The sequence below is a fragment of the Suillus bovinus genome, assembly GCF_016758785.1.
Source record: "Suillus bovinus strain UH-Sbo-P2 chromosome Unknown EDB93scaffold_1, whole genome shotgun sequence".
Lineage (NCBI taxonomy): Eukaryota > Fungi > Basidiomycota > Agaricomycetes > Boletales > Suillaceae > Suillus > Suillus bovinus.
Window position 1 is genome coordinate 1,229,883 of NW_024542057.1, and position 17,705 is coordinate 1,247,587.

The window sequence follows — 17,705 nt, forward strand, 5'->3', positions numbered from 1 at the left end:
CCTCATTACTTTTCACGCTCATAGTACGTCACCGCTCGTTCCCGTCCCGCCGTTTCCTGCATTATCTATAAAGGCACGAACCGTGTCAGATCTCAGCATTGCTGACCAAGATATTGTGGACCTTACTTGAGCCAATGTTGATGAGACTGCCGGGGATATCGTTGACAGAGCCACCTGGTGCTATTCCACCCGTTCCGGTGGACACGTTCTCTGCGGGGGCGCCCTTGATGCCCTTGAACTTTGATGTCCTAAACTTTTTTGACCCGACCTTTTGGATGGCTGCCGAACCTGAGCTTCCCTCCCCTCCTGCTCCAGCGTTGTCTAGATGGAGAGTCAGATGGCGGGATACAAGGGTAATTGCCTCCCTTACTTGATGCGATGTTTACGAGACCGCCATCGCATATAAAATTCCCCAACGCTAAGGGGTCTGTACAGTTTGGGCTTGCACCGTTGATCGACCCGCCAGGTGCTAGCCCGCCTGTACCTGTCATAACGTTACCGATTGCATTGCGCGATGTGACTTTGCGAGGTGGTAGGGCTCTGACGCTGGCAGTGAGAGCGGTGAGAGCGATAATGGTATTGTAGAAATGCATGATGGCTTGGGCAGCGGGTGAAAGGTAAGATGATGAACGGAAAAAGGTAGTGGAAGTTGGCGGTCAAGAGGGGATTAACTAGATGAAATGTATACGGCGGGGTATTTATGGGTCTGCACGGGCGGTTGACCAAAACAAACAAGTGACCAACAGACGCGACTGGGTCACGTGGTTTGATTTCTGTCTAAAAAGTGTTTACAGCCACCTATTCATCTGTCAAAAAAGGGAAACTTCTGGAACACAATTTGATTTGCGTCACAGTTTCCGCTGTCGTTCGTAAGTGCGAAAATGAGTGGAGAGAACACCATCGCCGGCCTCACTTAGAGCTTGTCTCATAACCACTACCATTCAAGTTTTCTTTTATCCCTGCCGCACTCCCTCATTGTCTTGTATGGCCACTCTCACTATCGCCCGCGCCTATCAGTATGCATACCATACTTACCCGAATTATACTCTCGCTGTCACTGGCGGAACCTTGAATGCTCTTGGTGATATCGTTGCCCAGATTTCGCAGAATATCGTGAGTATACTCAATCTTCTATCTCATTCTTGGGCAACTCATGATGGACCCCTAGCTTGTTAAAGATCATGAGCCCAGACCCGGTTGGGATCCAGCACGTACACTGCGTTTCTTTTGTCTTGGAAGCGGCATGAGTAAGTCATGTGCATTTCGATAATCGGAGTAAACCTTGAATCATTTGCTTGCGAGGTCCTCTACTCGGCAGGTGGAATTTGTTCTTGGAGAGACGATTTCCTCTTCGAGCATGGAGAATTCAGCCCATCAGTTTCAGAGCTCTTTCAAAACGGGTGGCTGCCGACCAACTAATAATGTGAGACTTTCATCATTCGATGTCGTCGTAGGCTGACGCCTTGATCGCTAGGGCACCGATTGGGGTAAGAATCAGATTTTTGATCGCTACATTGAAGCATGGGCTCATACGCGTGCTACATAGCTCGTGTTGTTTATAGGCTCCATGGGTGTGATGGAATGTCGAAGTCCCAGGCAAATACACCAAAAATATACTGACATGTTTACTCCCGCTCTTCTAACCAACTGGAAGGTTTGGCCTATAGCGCAAGTAAGTTCAAGGACACTAGTAACTGTTCGTTGATGTTGAACTTGGTTTCTCACAGATGATTAATTTCCGATACATGCCACTGCCATATAGAATACCTTTCCAGTCCACCTGTGGTGTCTTCTGGACGTTATACTTGTCCACATTGAATGCCAAGCCACCACACAGGGTAGACGAAAGGCAAGATAGAGAAGCAGCACTGCAAGCAACAGTGTGTTAGACGACTCCAAAACTGGTTATCGGTAAATCCTGGGTAATATCACGTTCACATTGTACATAGATCTCATCATCATTTTCATATCTGACCTAATGTTGTCTTTACCTGCTCCTTGTTATATTTCTGAGATGTAGTCGCACACGTTCCAATGCTATTCATTGCATATTGTAGCATATCACGCTTAGGGTACATTTTGGGTACAAGCATCGCCAGATGTACTGGATTTTAAGTCTGCCCATATTTCGGCTTAAAGAATGCTGGGGGCAATTTTACCAGCACATCTGCCAGCGGCCGTTCCACCAACACCAGTTCCCCAGGCCCAAGGAAATCGAGTGCCAAGATGGGGCGATAATTCGTCACCATCCGCAACTTCCTTTCACTAGCCATTTCTCCTACTGCGACCGGGCCGGTCTGCCTGCGGCGTTTCCGTGACTGGCCAGTGTACTTGCCTTCCCAGTCCAATTCGAGCTTGCAAAGCCACGAGGACCCCCAAAAGATAGCTTCCTTGGGCTTGGTTGAGGGAGGTGCGATACCCGTCATTTCATCATCAGACGGGGAAGGAAGGGGTTCAAACGCGACTCCGATAACTGGATCCGGGGCGCTGAGGAACTGCGTTGGAAGACGAGAGTTGAACTCCCGTCCCCATGATGGCACTTCGCCGAGTTCTACGTGGAAGATGTGGATTGTGTTGTTGGGGAGAACGGCAAGGAGGATTTGCGGGTTGTTAGGGAGGAAAACCAGGACGCTGGGTGGGAGAGGAAGCGACGGCAAAGTAGTGTGGTACTAGCACAGATCAGCTCTACGCTACATTTTGGCAATGAATCAAACTCACTTGTATGGAATCGAGATTGAAGATGAATATTCGGCAAAGGTCGTCGGATGTGGCCAACCACTGGCCGTCAGGACTCACTGCCATCTTCATGATAGCAACAGAATCTATACCACCAACCGACTGTTCGCCCTCATCTGAGATTCCTTTATTAATTCCTCGCACTACTCTACCACTTGTGATCGACCCAGCGTTGCAATGTTGATTGAATGTCCGAAGTACGCTGGGCGCTTCCGAGCTGAGATCGATAACGAGGATGAGCGACGTTATTGCAGAGGCCATGATCAATTTTGAGGAGTCTGGGGTGAATGTAAATGATGATCCACCGGTCGAGACAGGATTTTGAGAGCTTTGAACATTGATTCGATTCTCCAATATTGATGCAAATGTCCGCACCCGGTTCGCTTTGAGGACACCAGCAGGCTGAAGTAAGGTAAATTAGGTAAAACATCTACATGATTAATTTCTGCACTGCTCACATTGAGGCTGAGCTGGAAAAGCTTGGCCTCGTACAGGTCGGACACGACAAGCCAACGCCCATCATCGGACAACGCGCTGGCAATGATATTTGTGCGCACGTTGAGATCCATCTCGAGAACTTTTTCCCAAGAAGTCCGCGTTTCAGGATCAGTTGATGGATCAACGCCATCCACGATCACATCCGAGTCTGGAATGCCTAGAACTCGCCATATATTGACGCCTGTCTCATGCATGCTTGCCACAAGGCGCGCTCTGCGAGAAATACACATTCCTGAGGTGTATGCGATGCGACGATAGTATGAATCCTCGAAAGTCGCGGTGACTCTTGTTGTGAGAGGGTTGACAATGCGAGGAGCAATGGCAGATGAAGTCATGTTGGCTGGTAGCGCAGGCGTGAGGGCAATAGACATGTCCAGGCCTCCAGAAGCTAGGACAGGTGCGACGTATGTCACATTTGCAGAGGGCTTTTGCTTGTAAGAAAGGGGTATGGGGGAGTAAGGTGGCCAGACCGCAAGAGACCGGACGTCGTGAGAGTGCACACGACGTGAGCCAGACTGAATCCATCGCGCTGGGGCGGAGGACAACACAGAAGAAGAATTTTCTGGACCGGTGGGAACATATGAGAACAACACAATTTTTTGGTCAACACCAGAGGTGAATACGGATGTGCCTTCCTGTAATACGGCAAGTTTAGTCACAGAAGAATATCGTATCAATAAACTTACGGGACCAATTGCAAGGCAAAGCACGTCAGCTCCGTGCGCCGGATAGCTGCAGGTTTGCGTGCAAGTCATGGAGTCCCAGAACTTTACTGTACCCAAAGAATCCCCAGAAACAATGGTCCCATCGCTGCGTCAAATTGGTTGAGTCGAAAACATGAAGCATTTTGCGCGTGCACTCACGCAAGCACGCCGACTGTCCAGACAAGTGTCCGTTCACCCTTCACCTTGTCTGTCCCCATACGGTCAGTCGATCTGCCAGTAGCGATATCCCACTTCCGCAAGCTGCTATCTGAGCCACCAGTGACGAGCCATGTGTCTGTCCATTCGTCTTCATCGTCATCGCTGTCTTCATCACTATCCGTTCCATTGTCAGTCTTCTTCGCCGTCCGCTGTTTTGGCGCTCGAGGTTTTGGCGGACCCCAAGCAATGCTCAGTATGCGACTTTTTATGCGATCGAATCGCCTGTGATGCTGCAAAGTATCCGCAACTAGGGATAGCAAGCGAACAGACCCATCTTCGCAACCCAGGGCAAGTAGTGTTGAGGCAGGATTAGCTGCGATGCTCCAGATGGCACCTCCCTGGGAGCTAATAGTTCTCTATAGTTCAATGTGAGTTTGGTGCTGACTATAAAAAGTAAGAGCATCGTACGCGAACACAGCTGTGAGATATGTTCCATTCCAGCAGTTCAGACCCACCACCTGAGCTGAAGAGACGAAGATCAGAGCACGAAGGTACGGTGTCAGATGGAAATATGTCCGGATAGCGTAGAGTAAAAGCTAGCGAATCTACTTTTGATGGGCATGGACCTGGAAGAGTCTAAATGCAACTTCAATTATTGTATCAAATAACAACACAAAGTGCTCACCTTGCGCAGTTGCCAAGCTTGAGGTGCCTGGATCTCTCCCTCCTCTGCAGTCCACTCGAGAAGGTCGATGTTGCCATTGGCATGGCCGACACCAAGTGTGCCGAACTTATCTTTCACTAGTGAATGCCTTTCCCGTTTCTTACCTTTGAGAGATGGTAATGGTAGCGGAGGAAACGCGAGAGCTGTGATCGGCGATGGCGCATAGTCGACAAATCTACAACGGTGGACAGCGACAGGTTTTGCCATGGCGCGAGCCTCAGTCTTCCTTCTGTCAACTTGGTCTGGTTGTTGGATATGCCTCGACCTTGTACATTTTTCTTCATTGCCTTTCTTGGATGCATCCTTTCAACCACGTGGCCACGCTTCATATTTTGCTCCTTATACATTTTCGTGATTTACTTGAACCTCTGAGTCCTCCAAAATTCTTGCTTTCGATTTCACTTGAATTTCTTGTTCTTTGCTAATATGTCTTTCCTTGGACGTGGTGGCCCTTCACCAGCCGGCGGTGTCAACCATGAACGCGTTGAAATGGCCATAAACGAGTGCGTGAGCTCCCGTGAAATTCCCCCAAACTATTGCAGCTGACTCTCAGGCCATAGAATCGACATGGTATCAGACGTATTTAACCGTATTGTTTCGTCCGTGACAGTTTTTCACAATTTATGTGGCCTTGACTTATTTCACGCGGGGTGTAGTTCATGTCATGCCAAGTGCATCAGTCCTCGCTATGCCGAAGGAGACCTCAACAAGGGCGAGAGCGTCTGCATTGATAGATGTGTGGCAAAGTTCTTCGAAGTTAACAAGAAGGTCGGAGAAAAGATGCAGAGCGCGGGAGCAAGTGCACAGGCTACGGGTTCAACAAGCTTCTCGCTATGAGCATCACCAGGCGAGGACATTTATGGATAGTTATGATGTGAGTTAGTCACTTGACTTTTTCTTTCTCACCTCGCTTACTCTTTCTTCAGAGTTTTAACTTGTTCTACAACGTAATGCATTGGTGCACAACCATTCACATCCCACCCATTAGACAAACATGTATCGGACGCATCCTACTTGGTAAAGTTTGGGAAACATTCCGCCAATGTCTTTGAGTGTCTGTTCTGGGCGTGCTCCTCTAGCCTGAAATGCATGCATGTACACTATCAGTACAAAATGCTTCTCCCCATATTCTCATTTGATGAAAAAGGACACTTACGCTGGTGCACGGGTGGTGAGCAACTGAGATGATGGAATCGATTAGAGTGATAGGCAGAATTTATGACCAATGACTTACAAAGGTCTGTCTGCAAGTCTGGCAAACAATGTTCTTTGCCGCTTCATTAACCTTGGTCCTACTTGTAGGCCCTTTGTCTGCGTTTTTTGAAGCATTGCGTTCACGCTTTTGTGCAGCTTTGGCGCCCTGGAGGCTTGTTAGTGGGCTAAGATCACTCATTCCTGCAAACTGGAGATGACCCACGTTTCCCATGGTCAAGCTAAGATACTGAAAAAAACGGAGACCGAGAGCTGGTACGGAAAGTCAGGAAAGAAAAGCGAAACAGAACTGGTATAACTTTGCGGGTGGAGCTCGACAACAGGACAAACACATGGTTTACGTAAGTCGTCTGATGGACTTAAATATTCTTATCTCCGTTATCTCGTTTATCGTAGAATCATGGCCATGGCCTAGGCCTGGTTTCGCACCAGTGTTGGTAAGCGGAGTCCCGAGAGACATATATGCGGATAATAAATAACAAGTTTCAAGTTCGACCAAGCGGAGTCATTGCAACCAGACTCGAGTCGTTCTTCCCCAAGCCTGGCCCATCAGAATAGTGTCCAGGGTGCGACACTCTTGCCATCATAACCTTCACTTCTCTTCCCGCATACCACCTTCCCTCTTCAAAATGGATCCTAAACTGGCGGCGATCATTGAGCAGGTCAAAGTAGACATCATCACTCCTACTCAGCAGCGCGACAATGCGAGACAACTGGAAGAAGTTTCCAGGAGTTTTATATGTAAGTTCAAATGGAGAATGGAGAATTTATTTAACTGAAGAAACGGTAGCCGATACTATTACAGGTGTGTTCTCCACTTTCATTGCAATTTGCCTGAATAGAACATCGTTCAGTGCCCACGAAGGAGATGTTCGCGTACGCCACACAGGCTTCAATCGGTGATGACGTCTTCAACGAGCCATCTACGATTGCCCTTGAGGCACACATCGCTAAACTCACAGGGAAGGAAGCTGCTCTCTTCGTAAGCAGCGGGACCATGGGCAACCAGCTTGCTATCCGCACGCATCTCCAACAGCCTCCCAATTCCATCATTTGTGACGTCCGGGCGCATATCAATAAGTTCGGGCCGTTGCTTCGTCCATCGTGACCTGGTGGCTGACTTGCCCTAGTTACGAGGCTGGCGGCGCGGCAATCCACTCGGGTGCTCTCCAGAACGCTTTGACACCTAAAAATGGCATGCACATGATTATGCGGTCGCACACTCTATTATTAACATTTGTGCAGGGCACCATTTGACTCTGAAGGACATCGAACCTCATGTAGTGTTCGGCTCTGACATACACAGGTATGGAGGTTCCGCATGTCAAGGATTTTTCTCAATGGTCGTCAGTGCACCGACGCGAATCATTTGCCTGGAAAATACGCTGAATGGCACGATCATGCCGCAAAGCGACATAATTGAGATCGCTGATTTTGCTCACAAGAATGGCATACTGATGCATCTTGATGGTGCACGTCTGTGGCATGTCGCCGCTGAAACTCAGACACCTATCGATGAACTCTGCGCACCATTTGACTCAGTCAGTTTGTGCTTCAGCAAGGGTCTAGGTCGGTATCGGCATTGTACCTACGAGTAGAGACTGACTCGCTGCAGGTGCCCCTGTGGGGACATGTCTCGTCGGTTCAAAGGCATTTATACAGAAAGCGCGCTGGTTCCGGAAGATTTTTGGCGGGGGGATGCGCCAGATTGGTGTTATCGCTGGATCGGTCGCTTATGCACTCACCCATAATTTCTCTCTCCTTCCTAGGGTTCATGCTCTAGCAAAGCGCCTACAAGCTGGTTTAGAAGAGCTTCAGGTCGGCATATCGAGTCCTGCAGAGACTTGCATGGTAAGTCCCATTGATTGTTTCCAGATCTTAACTTATGGTGCGAAATAGGTCTTTTATGATCCCTCCACCATCGGTGTCGAGTACTGGGAAATCATAGAACGTGCGGCTGCATTACCGCATCCCATTAGTCTTATGGGCTCTCGTCTAGTGGTACATATCCAAACGTCCCCCGAGGCAGTGGAAGATTTCTTGTCATTGATCAAAACTCTGAAGGAGGAGAAGGTCCAAGCAGATACTGTTCCCTTACCAGCGGACTCAGACGGGATGAAGAACTTGTACGTCAAGACTACGAGACCCTCTACATGATTCAACACATCAAGTGTGACGCCTGCTGTCCTTGTTAATCAGCAGTGTACTAGCAATTTCGAATGAGGTGTAGGATACCCATCCCCGGTGACCCGTTTATAAAATCGATACCAGTATAGCTACAAACTGTTCATCACGTCATGACACATGAGCTTCACTGCGTACTAGTAGGAACCAATCACCTCTAAATTATTTAGTTGATTTTCAACCTTTCAAATGAAAATACTAATATCTGTATCACCAAGCCGGAAATGATCCAATACACTTGATGATAGGCCTAAAATTGGGATACATCCACTAGTAAACTGTTAAAACTAAGCCGTTCATCGTACGTCTACCTATTGTGTTTATGTTTATTTACTCGAAAATAGACCAGCCTTAAAGCTTACTAGCTTAAGCGCCAGTGGCTAAGTTTGCAAACTCTCTTTCATTACACGTGATTGGGGTGAGGCGAGCATATGTGTTGGTGTCACAATCAACATGTAGTCCAACACTGGGGTAAGGCCAGCACAGGCGGTGCTTCAAGATATATGTAAGCCATCAATACAACTGCAACAGCAAAACCATACTAACTTACTGCTAGATAGCACCTATGTCATGTTTAGCAGTATCAATAATATTGTTGTGACTGGCCATAGTATCTGTGGGGGCCATGCACCACGATAGCAGATGAATCGTTCTCTGATTTCCGAGTCTGTACCAACATAAAGGAAATTAAACGGTAATGTTCAAGTTCATTATCCAATATTGACTAAGTAGGTTTAGATAATTGGATCATCCGCCTACGCACCGGAGTTCCGCAAGTCAGCAGGACAACATAATATAAATACCAGAGATATGGCACAGTCCTCCAATATCTCATTGACAAATGCCTTCCCTCACAGACGACCGTTTCGCTGAAATCGCGCAGGAAATTGCTTGCGACGTGCATACCAAGACTCAAGATGATGACAACATCATCAAGGTCCAAGAAATTTCGAGGACATTTGTGTGTGAGTGGTTTGCACCATTGCATGAGGGATTTGTTTCACAGAGCATCTCCAGCGGACACTATCACAGGTATTCTATTTCAATATGGAACACGAATCCACACTAATGGGATATTATTGTGATTAGTACCGACTGAGGAGATGAATGCCTATGCTCTCCGTGCGTCCCTCGGGGACGATGTATACTTCGAGCCATCCACCGCCTTGCTTGAAACTCACGTTGCGAAGATCACCGGAAAAGAAGCAGGCCTCTTTCTACCCACGGGCACAATGTCAAATCAAGTTGCCCTCAGGACTCACTTACAGCAGCCTCCGTATTCAGTCATCACAGATGCACAGGCCCATATATACCGGTAAGCTTGCTTGTCTCTCAAGAAATATTTCTTCAACGCTTGCTAGCATGGAAGCTGGTGGCGCCGCTTTTCACTCAGGTGCCAACAGTATCCCAATTATTCCCGCTAACGGTATGTTATCTCCAATTTAAACCCGTATTTCAAATTATTTAATGCTTATGACCAGAACATCATCTTACCTGGGAGGACATCGAACCTCGTATCGTATCTGGTACAGACGTCCATGTGTAAGTGCCAAAATAAATGTCGCTCGACCGCTCTAGTGACGCCGCCGTTGAAGTGCCCCAACGCGCATCATAGCGCTTGAGAATACATTGAACGGAACCATCATTCCACAGGACGACGTGATTGAAATTTCGAAGAACGCACGTAGTCGGGGTATCATCATGCACCTCGACGGTGCGCGCATCTGGCATGTTGCAGCAGAAACCGGATTGTCCATGAAAGAGCTCTGTGATCCATTTGAGTCTGTGAGCTTATGTCTCAGCAAGGGACTTGGTAAGACATGCTCAGTGACATTTTGTCGTTGACGATGCTCACCAACTTGCCTAGGTGCACCCATCGGAACTATACTAGTTGGCTCAAAGCCATTTATAACCAAGGCGCGATGGTTCCGAAAGCTCTTTGGTGGGGGTATGCGCCAGACTGGGTACATGGCTGGCTGCGCTGCCTACGCACTCACTTACAATTTCCCTATGCTCCCTCGTGTGCACGCCCTTGCAAAGCGGATGCAGCAGGGCCTAGAACAGCTCGGCGTTGGCATTTTGAGTCCCGCTGAAACTTGCATGGTGGGTGGTACTCTAATAAAGTTAGAGAATGCCGCATGAAATCGATAGTGACCTTCTATCAGTTGTTCTATGACCCTTCGCCTATCGGGGTTGAATACTGGGAAGTAGTCGAGCGGGCCGCACAACTTCCTGATCCCATTAAGCTGAATGGGTCTCGCCTTCTGATGCACATTCAGACATCGCCTCAAGCGATAGAAGACTTCCTAGGGCTCCTGCGCACGCTCAAAGAAGAGAAGACTGCTGCGGGATGGAAACCCGAGAATGCGCCGCCTAAGAAGAAAACCTTGTTCAGAGATGTGTACGTCAAGGCCGTTAGACCAGCGTAGATGTGAAGAGAATCGATGCAAGTAGATAGATCGACAATATGTATATATGAATCCGATATAAATGTGAAGCTCTACCCCTTCCCAATATAGCGTTGTTTTTCATATTGCTTCCAGAGTGCCTTCAACACGCTCTTCCCACTCGCGTCTAAGGCGCTCACCATAACAGCATCACGACTGTGCGTACCCATCATCTCGCACAACGAAAACAGGCCTGGCTCAAGCTCACGCCTCACATCCGCCCGTATGACGCACAACGGGTCGTTCACAGCGTCAATGTGCGCAGTAAGCACATAAGCAGCATGTTTAGCAAACGATTTGGACAGGCTCTCTGCCTTCTGCTCTGCATTGGGCTGCACGTGCACGCGGGGAACACTCTTTGTCGTCAAAGAGGTGAAGAGCCGTGCAAGTGCACGAGCTTCTGGCACACCCATGGGCTCAGATGGTGCTATCCACGATGGGAGGGTGTCGGTGACGATGCGACTCTGCTTTGCAGCTAGCTGGGGCCGTAAACTGCGTGTGCATGAGACCAGTTGGCGGAGGACCATTCCCAGATGAGGCAGAATGTGGATGACAAGATCGCGCCGCAGCCGAACGAGTGCGTTTAGGATTGCGGTGGAGGCGTGGAAGACCGCGGGTGTGGTGGTACTGTCATGTGTTGGAGACCCACGAAGGATCTTAGAGAGCAGGACATGGATGGGACCGGGGTCGACAGGGCGAAGAGCTGCAGGCTGGAATGAAGCGTCAAATTAGGATCGATGATAAAATAGACTACGACGCACCCTATCTGAACATTGCCGAGCCACAAACTCAAGGCAAGCTAACTTCAATACCACATGATCCGCGAAGAAATGTGTGTGTCCAATAAAGAGGTTCAAACACTGACTGAAAAACCCCTGAACGACCTTCAAAGTCCCTACGACAGAGTAAGAAAGGTGTTCAGAAATATTGGAAGCTATGACATCTACCTTGAGGTGCATCATGTAAAAAGACAGTGGCTACATGCACTAGACGCACGCATTGAGTCGGAGGAAATCGCGTGCTTTCAAGTGCTTCATATATTGTGTCCAATAGGTGTGAGAAGTCGTCGACTGAAAGATGCTTGCATCCGCTTGAGACGACTTCATCCAAGGATTTGATGTCTCCTACGTTGACCTCAACTTAGTTCGACCAATGGACCCGAACTGACAAAAACAACCCACCGGCTTCCGTAGAAAATATAGATACTCCTACTGCAAGGTCAAGATGCATCCTGCGGTCGACATTAGGCAAACAACGCAGTTCCTCAAAAAGAAGACCCAGTATTTCTGCAGAAAACTTGCATTTTTCTCTGTTTCGCAAGAGGTTGGCTGCAGCATGTTGACCATACCCAGAACTTGAAGTGGCTGAGAAAACAAAACAAGTTAGCGCTACCGAAATCAAGGATGCTTGAATGCTTACTGGCAACGCCTAACCAATGACCAAATGAAAGATGGCTTGCCCATACTTTGATAGTCCCGCTCGTGGGGAGTGCGTCGATGACGTTAGGGTGTGAAACTCGAGATAGTGCAACGTGCAGTTCTTTCATTGATGCAATTATCAAGTCGGGAAGACTATCGGCATTATCAGAGGAACTTGCATTTATACAGAATGACGAATGGACGCACCTGGAAACAGAAAAATTCTGTCTGAGACGCTCAACAAGCTGGAGCACACATAAACGGGGAACGCTCTCTTCACTAAGAGAACCAGACTGCGCGAGAGAGCAGAAGATCGAAGCACACGCAGCTGAGGCGGAAGGGTCTTTATCTGATGCTCGCAGGAGCGCACTGTTCGGGGGTCGGTAACCTTACAGAGGAACAGCGGGAAGACATACGCAATATAAAGTTCCACAAGATTTATTGTGGCCTCTTTCAACACCGCATTATCTGACACCATGCTCATAAGGTGCTGCACATAGTCCCTGGCGCTCTACAAGCACACGTCAGCCAGAACTAAAGAAAGCCCATGAAGACATACTCCGTGATCAGACATGTTTAGATACCCGAGTTTCCCCATCCGTTGAAGGAATACACGTATGTGCATGAGCGTTTGCCTCACATCTTCCAGGTCCCTTCCTTCGTCACGCTTACGTTTGCCCTTTGTTGTGTTCTCTGCGGTGATCGCATACAGCAACGACGAAATAGTGACATCCCCCTCCATTGCCCGGTGCACCAGTTCCACGCGAGCTTGTTTAGTGAGGTACTCAGGGGGAACATATAAGAGGATGCAGTAAGTGTTGCTGAGCTGATTCAATGCCGAACCTGTCATAGAATTAGGCGAGGATGTGAGGTATGCAAGAACGGAAACTGTTGTCGTTGAGTGGTAAGTATCAATATGGAAAAATGAAAACACTACGAGGAATCAGAGCAACGGATTATCTTACCTCGTATATTGCCCATCTCCCAAAACTGTGCATTGTGCAAGACACCCCAGAGAACATCTTTTGGCTGCAAGCCCCGCACATCCGGGTGACACGTAGACATGGGCGAAATAGAGAATATAAGTCCGATCAGGCGATCGAGGGAAGATTTAGACCCTCGAGCACTGCATGGTTGAGGTGTACATCAATCAATAGAACCACAAAGAGGAATCAAAGAGATAGCACGTACTCCACAAGATCTAACCACCGCTCGACGATTAGGTAGAGTACCATCAAGCCGTCCATGTTCTCCACTCGTGCCTCGATATACGCCAGGGCAAAATCCAACACAGTTTCCACTTCTACATCAGTGTCCGATCTAGAAGACCACGCAAAGAGAAATCGCAACTAAAAAACCCAATCAGGCCCTTCCAACAAAAGAGAGGAGGAAGACACACGATTTCAAGCACTAACTCGCCCTCCGCACCCTCTTCCATTTTGGCAACCCCCAATAGTCCTCGGATATCTCCCAGTTGTCTGTCGCACTTCCAAGCCAGCAGATGATACGCAAAACGAAGAAACGCAGCACTTGTCACTTGGTCTCCCCAGGAAATTTTAGAAGTCTTGTTACAAAGAAGCGAGCGAGCGGCCTCCATGGCCCATACGCTCGCCTCAAGCAAAGCCTCGCGGACCTCCGCGGTGACGAATGAGGATGGGAGATTCAACAGGAATAAAGCCGCAAACTTGAGAGTGAGGGAAAGTGAAAGTGCATGAACATCTACTTCCCACATGGCCTGCGAGGGCGCTGGACTCGCAGATGACGGGGCAGGGTCGTTTTTTCGTTGCTTTTTACGGGGCCTGTCTTGAATCTCGCTAGTTTTTATGAGTGAGGAAAGGTGTTGGTAGGTATTAAAAGTGTTTTTGAGAGTCAGGGTAATCTGAGCTGCCTCTTTTACTTGGGTAGGTGTGAGGAATGTGCGGAATGCTTGCGCGAGTGAGCAAAGGTGGGTAGGTGAGAGGATAGCAGAGGTACGTCCACAGCTGTATAATTCTTGTGGTGACGCAAGGGATCTGATGGAAGGAAGAGAGGTACAGGCATCAAAGAGCGCATGAATGTATGCGTGTAACGTGCGCGTCTTGGAGTGAAAATCGAGGAAGATGTCAAGAAGTACGTTGGCTGATTTGTGTATGGAGGAAGATGGGCGAGTCTGAAGAAAGAATCATCAGGAATGGCGGACGCATTGATTTGCAGAAAAAAGACAAACGAAGCGCAAAGCTTACCAATATCAACCGAGGAAGTACCCTTCCTGCTACAGGTTCAATTACATCATAGTCCATTCTCGCGAGTGCAGCCAGCACGTCCAAAGCCAAACGTACCACCTCTTCCTCCGCTTCCTCCTCCTCCAATATCCGCACTGCATCCTCTCTGACTGCCTCCACCTCTCCCGCACCTTGACTCGCGTAAATGCGCTCGCTCTCGATAACACTGACCAAACCCACTCTTGCATCCCAGCTCAGTTCGTTCTCGGCTAATAACTTGAGGCACGACGCGAAGAATGCCATGGATGACATTCTCATGTCGTTTTCACGGCTCTGTATGTTATTCTGGGAAGCAGGGAATAAACTAGTGCGGTACCGCCGTAGGAAGTGCGTATGGGTGCTGAAGAGGCGAGGTAGGAGCGGGATGGCAGCATTTATTGTGGATGATGAGTTGGACAAAGAAGTTAGGGCCGTGAATAAGCTCTCAGATGAGGAGGATGCACGAAGCGCGTCGAGAGAGAAGAGAGTCTCCGTTCCCTGCGGCGTATATTGTTTTATTCAACTGTGGAGATAGATGGGATGATGACGAGATTGCATGAATCCAGGATGAGAGATGATATTGGAGGAAGGTCGCGGGTAGCTATGCAAATGTCTTAAGTTTTTTTTCGCCACATAAAAAAATACTGGTACTGCGCACCTTCTTTTTGTTCCCAGCATTTCCTAGTGCTTCTCTATACGAAAATACGACTGTGTCACACATATCTCCCAATATCTCATCGTTAACCAGCTCAGCAGGAACGTTCAGTATAGCACCCAGGCACTCTAATAACGTCTCCACGCCAATTTTGTGGACACTTAACGGCCACAGGACAGAGAAGCACGGACACACGAGTACAAGGAGCTCTTTCGCCTTTGTAACTGGCAGCTTCGCCTAGGAGAGTAAGAATCGAGATTATAATTGGTGCAAGCGGTGTGCGATTAAGAAGAGAGCCAAGCCAGACTTTCAGGCCGCGTGCACCTGCCCCTTCGCTGCCATCTAATACCAAAACCTTACGAAGAAGGGACCAGTATCGCGCATCAATTACCGGATTGTCGCTGATTCATCGGTTGTCATAAAAAATGGCTGCACTCCGCATAAGCTGACACACCTGGTTTTTGATTTGTCTTTGAGCAGTCGGGTGAGTATGAACTCGGCGATGAGTTCGTGCTTATTTGGAATGTGAAGAGTAGCATCATCCCATGCTGCACAAGCGATTTGGATTTTTGGTGGGCTCCCTGGATTAGGTGGATCTGTGGGGGCTTTTAGGAGCCTAACAAAAGACTGGGCGGACAAGGGTGTTGTCATTGAAAGGGTATGAGCTCTGCCGCATCAATCATGATGAAGGAAAAGTTATAGATGTCACGTGACGGAATCATACATATGACTTTTTGAACAGATTGCACCTCCCATGGAGGGGTCACTGTATTATGTATATTTGAAACGCGGTTGATGCGTTGGTCCGAGCACTTTCATCGTCTGCTACTTCTCTCACCATGTCTGCTCAGAGCATAGCTCGCTGGAATGCAATTCCCATGTCTCGACCTGATACAGACACTCAAGAACAAGCACAATTTGTGCAAAACCAAACGAATTCTATGAAGGTACTCTGCCATATTTTCTGGCACGAATAAAACACCCCTACTGCCCTCCCGTGCATCCATCCCAGCGCTCTCACCAAGATGTTGATGACGACGACGACGACGGCGTCTCGCTAGTCTCAAGGTCACCGTCGCCTACTCCCGATGTAATGGACATTGAAAAATATGACGAATATGTCCGCGGTCCAGAAAGGGAGGTTATCACCATCGAGACCAAGATCAAAAGCACCAACAAGGGCTTTGCGATGCTCGCAAAACTTGGTTGGTCAGAGGGTCAACCGTTGGGACTATCTGCAGATGGCACGTTCAATCATTCCTGTCGTGAACTATATCGCTAATCCTTCTGCTGCAGCGCGCGTCGATCCTATACCATTTCATGTGAAAAATGATTTGACTGGTCTAGGAAAAACGACTCAAGATTTTCGAATGATCGAGACAACAGTTGCGGAAAGGCGCAAGTTGGACTCTGAGCGACAACGAAAGGAAACCGGGTATCAAAGAAAAGCACGAGAGGCGAGCCCAAACGTGCTAACGATATAACAGAGCAGAGCGTACTAATCTCGTTTCAGGACGATGCCGCCCGTCGGGCTGCACTCAAGTCGGAAATTTCAGACACCCTCAAACCGTTCTACTGTGCGCTTTGTGAGAAGCAATTTCAAAATGTCGCGCAGTATGATGAACACACAAACTCGTACGCGCATCACCACAAGGCACGCCTCCGGGATATGCAAGCCAACACACGTATGACTACCCAAGAAGATGTCGATAAGCGTAAGGAGAAAGAGCGCAAGCGAGAAGAAAAGGAGCTTCGCAAAATTGCCAAGGCTGCTGGGATAAAGATGGCAAAACCTACAGCTACACCAGCCATCGTTCCTCCTGCACTCGCCTCTGCTGCTGCAGAGGCGTCACTTCCATCTGAGGCTCAATCAAGCAACTTGAAGAAAGTTGGCTGGGCAACCGTATCAGCACCAGTTGAGCCTGTGACCGGTTTCAAGCGGTCAGGTTGGGCATCTTTGGATTCCAATGCGTCCTCTGCGCCTCTCGCACCACTTCCGCCACCGCCAGTGGCTAGTCCGCCTCCAACCTCTTTTAGCGCAGCTACGCCAACATTTCGCACTGGTGGCTGGACATCTCTTGATGTCGGTAGCTCTCAGTCCGTCAGACCGCCTCCTCCCGACAATACTGCAGCGCCACCACCTCCGCCACCCTATGTAACACCGCCTCATCCTCCAGTTACTCCTATGAATGCGTTCCCTCTAGGCGGTCGACCTCCAACCCCGCCAGCAATTGTGCGTCCACCTAGCGTACCTCTCCCTCCCTGCATGCCTCCGCCCAGTGGGCCACCTCCCTTGCCTCCCACAACAGGCGGCTGGGGACCTACTGCGCCCGTCTCAGATTCTAAGAGACGCGACCAAAGTTCTGCTTTTGCGCCGACGTTTTCCCAACCCGCGCCTCCAGCAGTAGCTGCTCCACCTACATCAACCAGTCTAAAGGTTGCGGTTCCGCCGCCTGCTGTTCCTCAAACGAGATCAGGCTGGCAGCAGTGGAAGCAAAATTCTGGGTCGAAACGGAGATAGAGTACATACATGCATCTATGTTTCATTTACTATGCTGATTATGTGTTCTGTTGCTCAACTCTTGGCCTATCTACGAAATATAAGGAACTTTTGGTTCCAGGTTTCGCAGAAATACTGGTACTCGCTTGGCGATCACGACGTGACGCTTGAACGCAACAACCTGATCTTGCCGATTCCGATGTCAGCCTTCTTGCTAGATGTTCAACG

General features: G+C 48.8%; 9 protein-coding genes across 9 annotated transcripts; 5 read left to right on the forward strand and 4 right to left on the reverse strand.

Moving 5' to 3' along the window:
* Positions 1-5: 5 nt before the first annotated feature.
* Positions 6-593, reverse strand: EDB93DRAFT_1099450 (uncharacterized protein; the record flags this gene model as incomplete). The annotated part of the gene is made up of 3 exons (XM_041446922.1): positions 6-65; positions 107-321; positions 371-593. The coding sequence occupies 3 exons, from the start codon at positions 591-593 to the stop codon at positions 6-8; spliced, it is 498 nt and encodes a 165-aa protein (XP_041313796.1).
* A 233-nt stretch (positions 594-826) lies between these two features.
* On the forward strand, positions 827-2,043 carry EDB93DRAFT_1196898 (uncharacterized protein). The gene is made up of 6 exons (XM_041450895.1): positions 827-1,113; positions 1,169-1,247; positions 1,303-1,423; positions 1,475-1,487; positions 1,547-1,672; positions 1,728-2,043. The coding sequence occupies exons 1-6, from the start codon at positions 985-987 to the stop codon at positions 1,887-1,889; spliced, it is 630 nt and encodes a 209-aa protein (XP_041313797.1). The 5' UTR covers positions 827-984; the 3' UTR covers positions 1,890-2,043.
* Positions 2,044-5,083, reverse strand: EDB93DRAFT_1113216 (WD40 repeat-like protein). The gene is made up of 7 exons (XM_041448182.1): positions 4,783-5,083; positions 4,566-4,733; positions 4,098-4,513; positions 3,921-4,044; positions 3,195-3,869; positions 2,719-3,138; positions 2,044-2,669 (listed from the first exon to the last, which is right to left on the reverse strand). The coding sequence occupies exons 1-7, from the start codon at positions 5,026-5,028 to the stop codon at positions 2,112-2,114; spliced, it is 2,607 nt and encodes an 868-aa protein (XP_041313798.1). The 5' UTR covers positions 5,029-5,083; the 3' UTR covers positions 2,044-2,111.
* A 10-nt stretch (positions 5,084-5,093) lies between these two features.
* Positions 5,094-5,848, forward strand: EDB93DRAFT_37013 (Tim10/DDP family zinc finger-domain-containing protein). The gene is made up of 3 exons (XM_041456211.1): positions 5,094-5,324; positions 5,382-5,420; positions 5,478-5,848. The coding sequence occupies exons 1-3, from the start codon at positions 5,248-5,250 to the stop codon at positions 5,656-5,658; spliced, it is 297 nt and encodes a 98-aa protein (XP_041313799.1). The 5' UTR covers positions 5,094-5,247; the 3' UTR covers positions 5,659-5,848.
* EDB93DRAFT_1113222 (At2g23090 like protein) lies at positions 5,478-6,365 on the reverse strand. The gene is made up of 4 exons (XM_041448183.1): positions 6,239-6,365; positions 6,056-6,181; positions 5,978-6,000; positions 5,478-5,901 (listed from the first exon to the last, which is right to left on the reverse strand). The coding sequence occupies exons 1-4, from the start codon at positions 6,245-6,247 to the stop codon at positions 5,832-5,834; spliced, it is 228 nt and encodes a 75-aa protein (XP_041313800.1). The 5' UTR covers positions 6,248-6,365; the 3' UTR covers positions 5,478-5,831.
* Positions 6,366-6,418: 53 nt separating this feature from the next.
* EDB93DRAFT_1113223 (pyridoxal phosphate-dependent transferase) lies at positions 6,419-8,518 on the forward strand. Its single transcript, XM_041448184.1, is given in 9 exon segments — positions 6,419-6,774; positions 6,824-6,838; positions 6,888-7,113; positions 7,164-7,228; positions 7,279-7,339; positions 7,385-7,602; positions 7,649-7,884; positions 7,933-8,353; positions 8,364-8,518. The coding sequence occupies 8 exon segments, from the start codon at positions 6,663-6,665 to the stop codon at positions 8,188-8,190; spliced, it is 1,191 nt and encodes a 396-aa protein (XP_041313801.1). The 5' UTR covers positions 6,419-6,662; the 3' UTR covers positions 8,191-8,353; positions 8,364-8,518.
* Positions 8,519-9,058: 540 nt separating this feature from the next.
* Positions 9,059-10,646, forward strand: EDB93DRAFT_1073881 (pyridoxal phosphate-dependent transferase; the record flags this gene model as incomplete). The annotated part of the gene is made up of 8 exons (XM_041445048.1): positions 9,059-9,182; positions 9,235-9,249; positions 9,307-9,532; positions 9,579-9,643; positions 9,699-9,759; positions 9,813-10,030; positions 10,085-10,320; positions 10,383-10,646. 8 exons carry the CDS (start codon positions 9,059-9,061, stop codon positions 10,644-10,646), a joined length of 1,209 nt encoding a protein of 402 aa, XP_041313802.1.
* Positions 10,647-10,717: 71 nt separating this feature from the next.
* EDB93DRAFT_1244817 (Urb2/Npa2 family-domain-containing protein) lies at positions 10,718-15,628 on the reverse strand (the record flags this gene model as incomplete). The annotated part of the gene is made up of 15 exons (XM_041452250.1): positions 10,718-11,374; positions 11,426-11,559; positions 11,612-11,788; positions 11,846-12,028; positions 12,084-12,235; positions 12,290-12,451; positions 12,499-12,593; positions 12,642-12,970; positions 13,048-13,208; positions 13,274-13,431; positions 13,482-14,231; positions 14,305-14,820; positions 14,981-15,214; positions 15,285-15,378; positions 15,432-15,628. The coding sequence occupies 15 exons, from the start codon at positions 15,626-15,628 to the stop codon at positions 10,718-10,720; spliced, it is 3,999 nt and encodes a 1,332-aa protein (XP_041313803.1).
* Positions 15,629-15,816: 188 nt separating this feature from the next.
* EDB93DRAFT_1073826 (uncharacterized protein) lies at positions 15,817-17,498 on the forward strand (the record flags this gene model as incomplete). Its single annotated transcript, XM_041445045.1, has 4 exons — positions 15,817-15,924; positions 15,990-16,239; positions 16,274-16,446; positions 16,491-17,498. 4 exons carry the CDS (start codon positions 15,817-15,819, stop codon positions 17,496-17,498), a joined length of 1,539 nt encoding a protein of 512 aa, XP_041313804.1.
* Between the last annotated feature and the right edge of the window lie 207 nt (positions 17,499-17,705).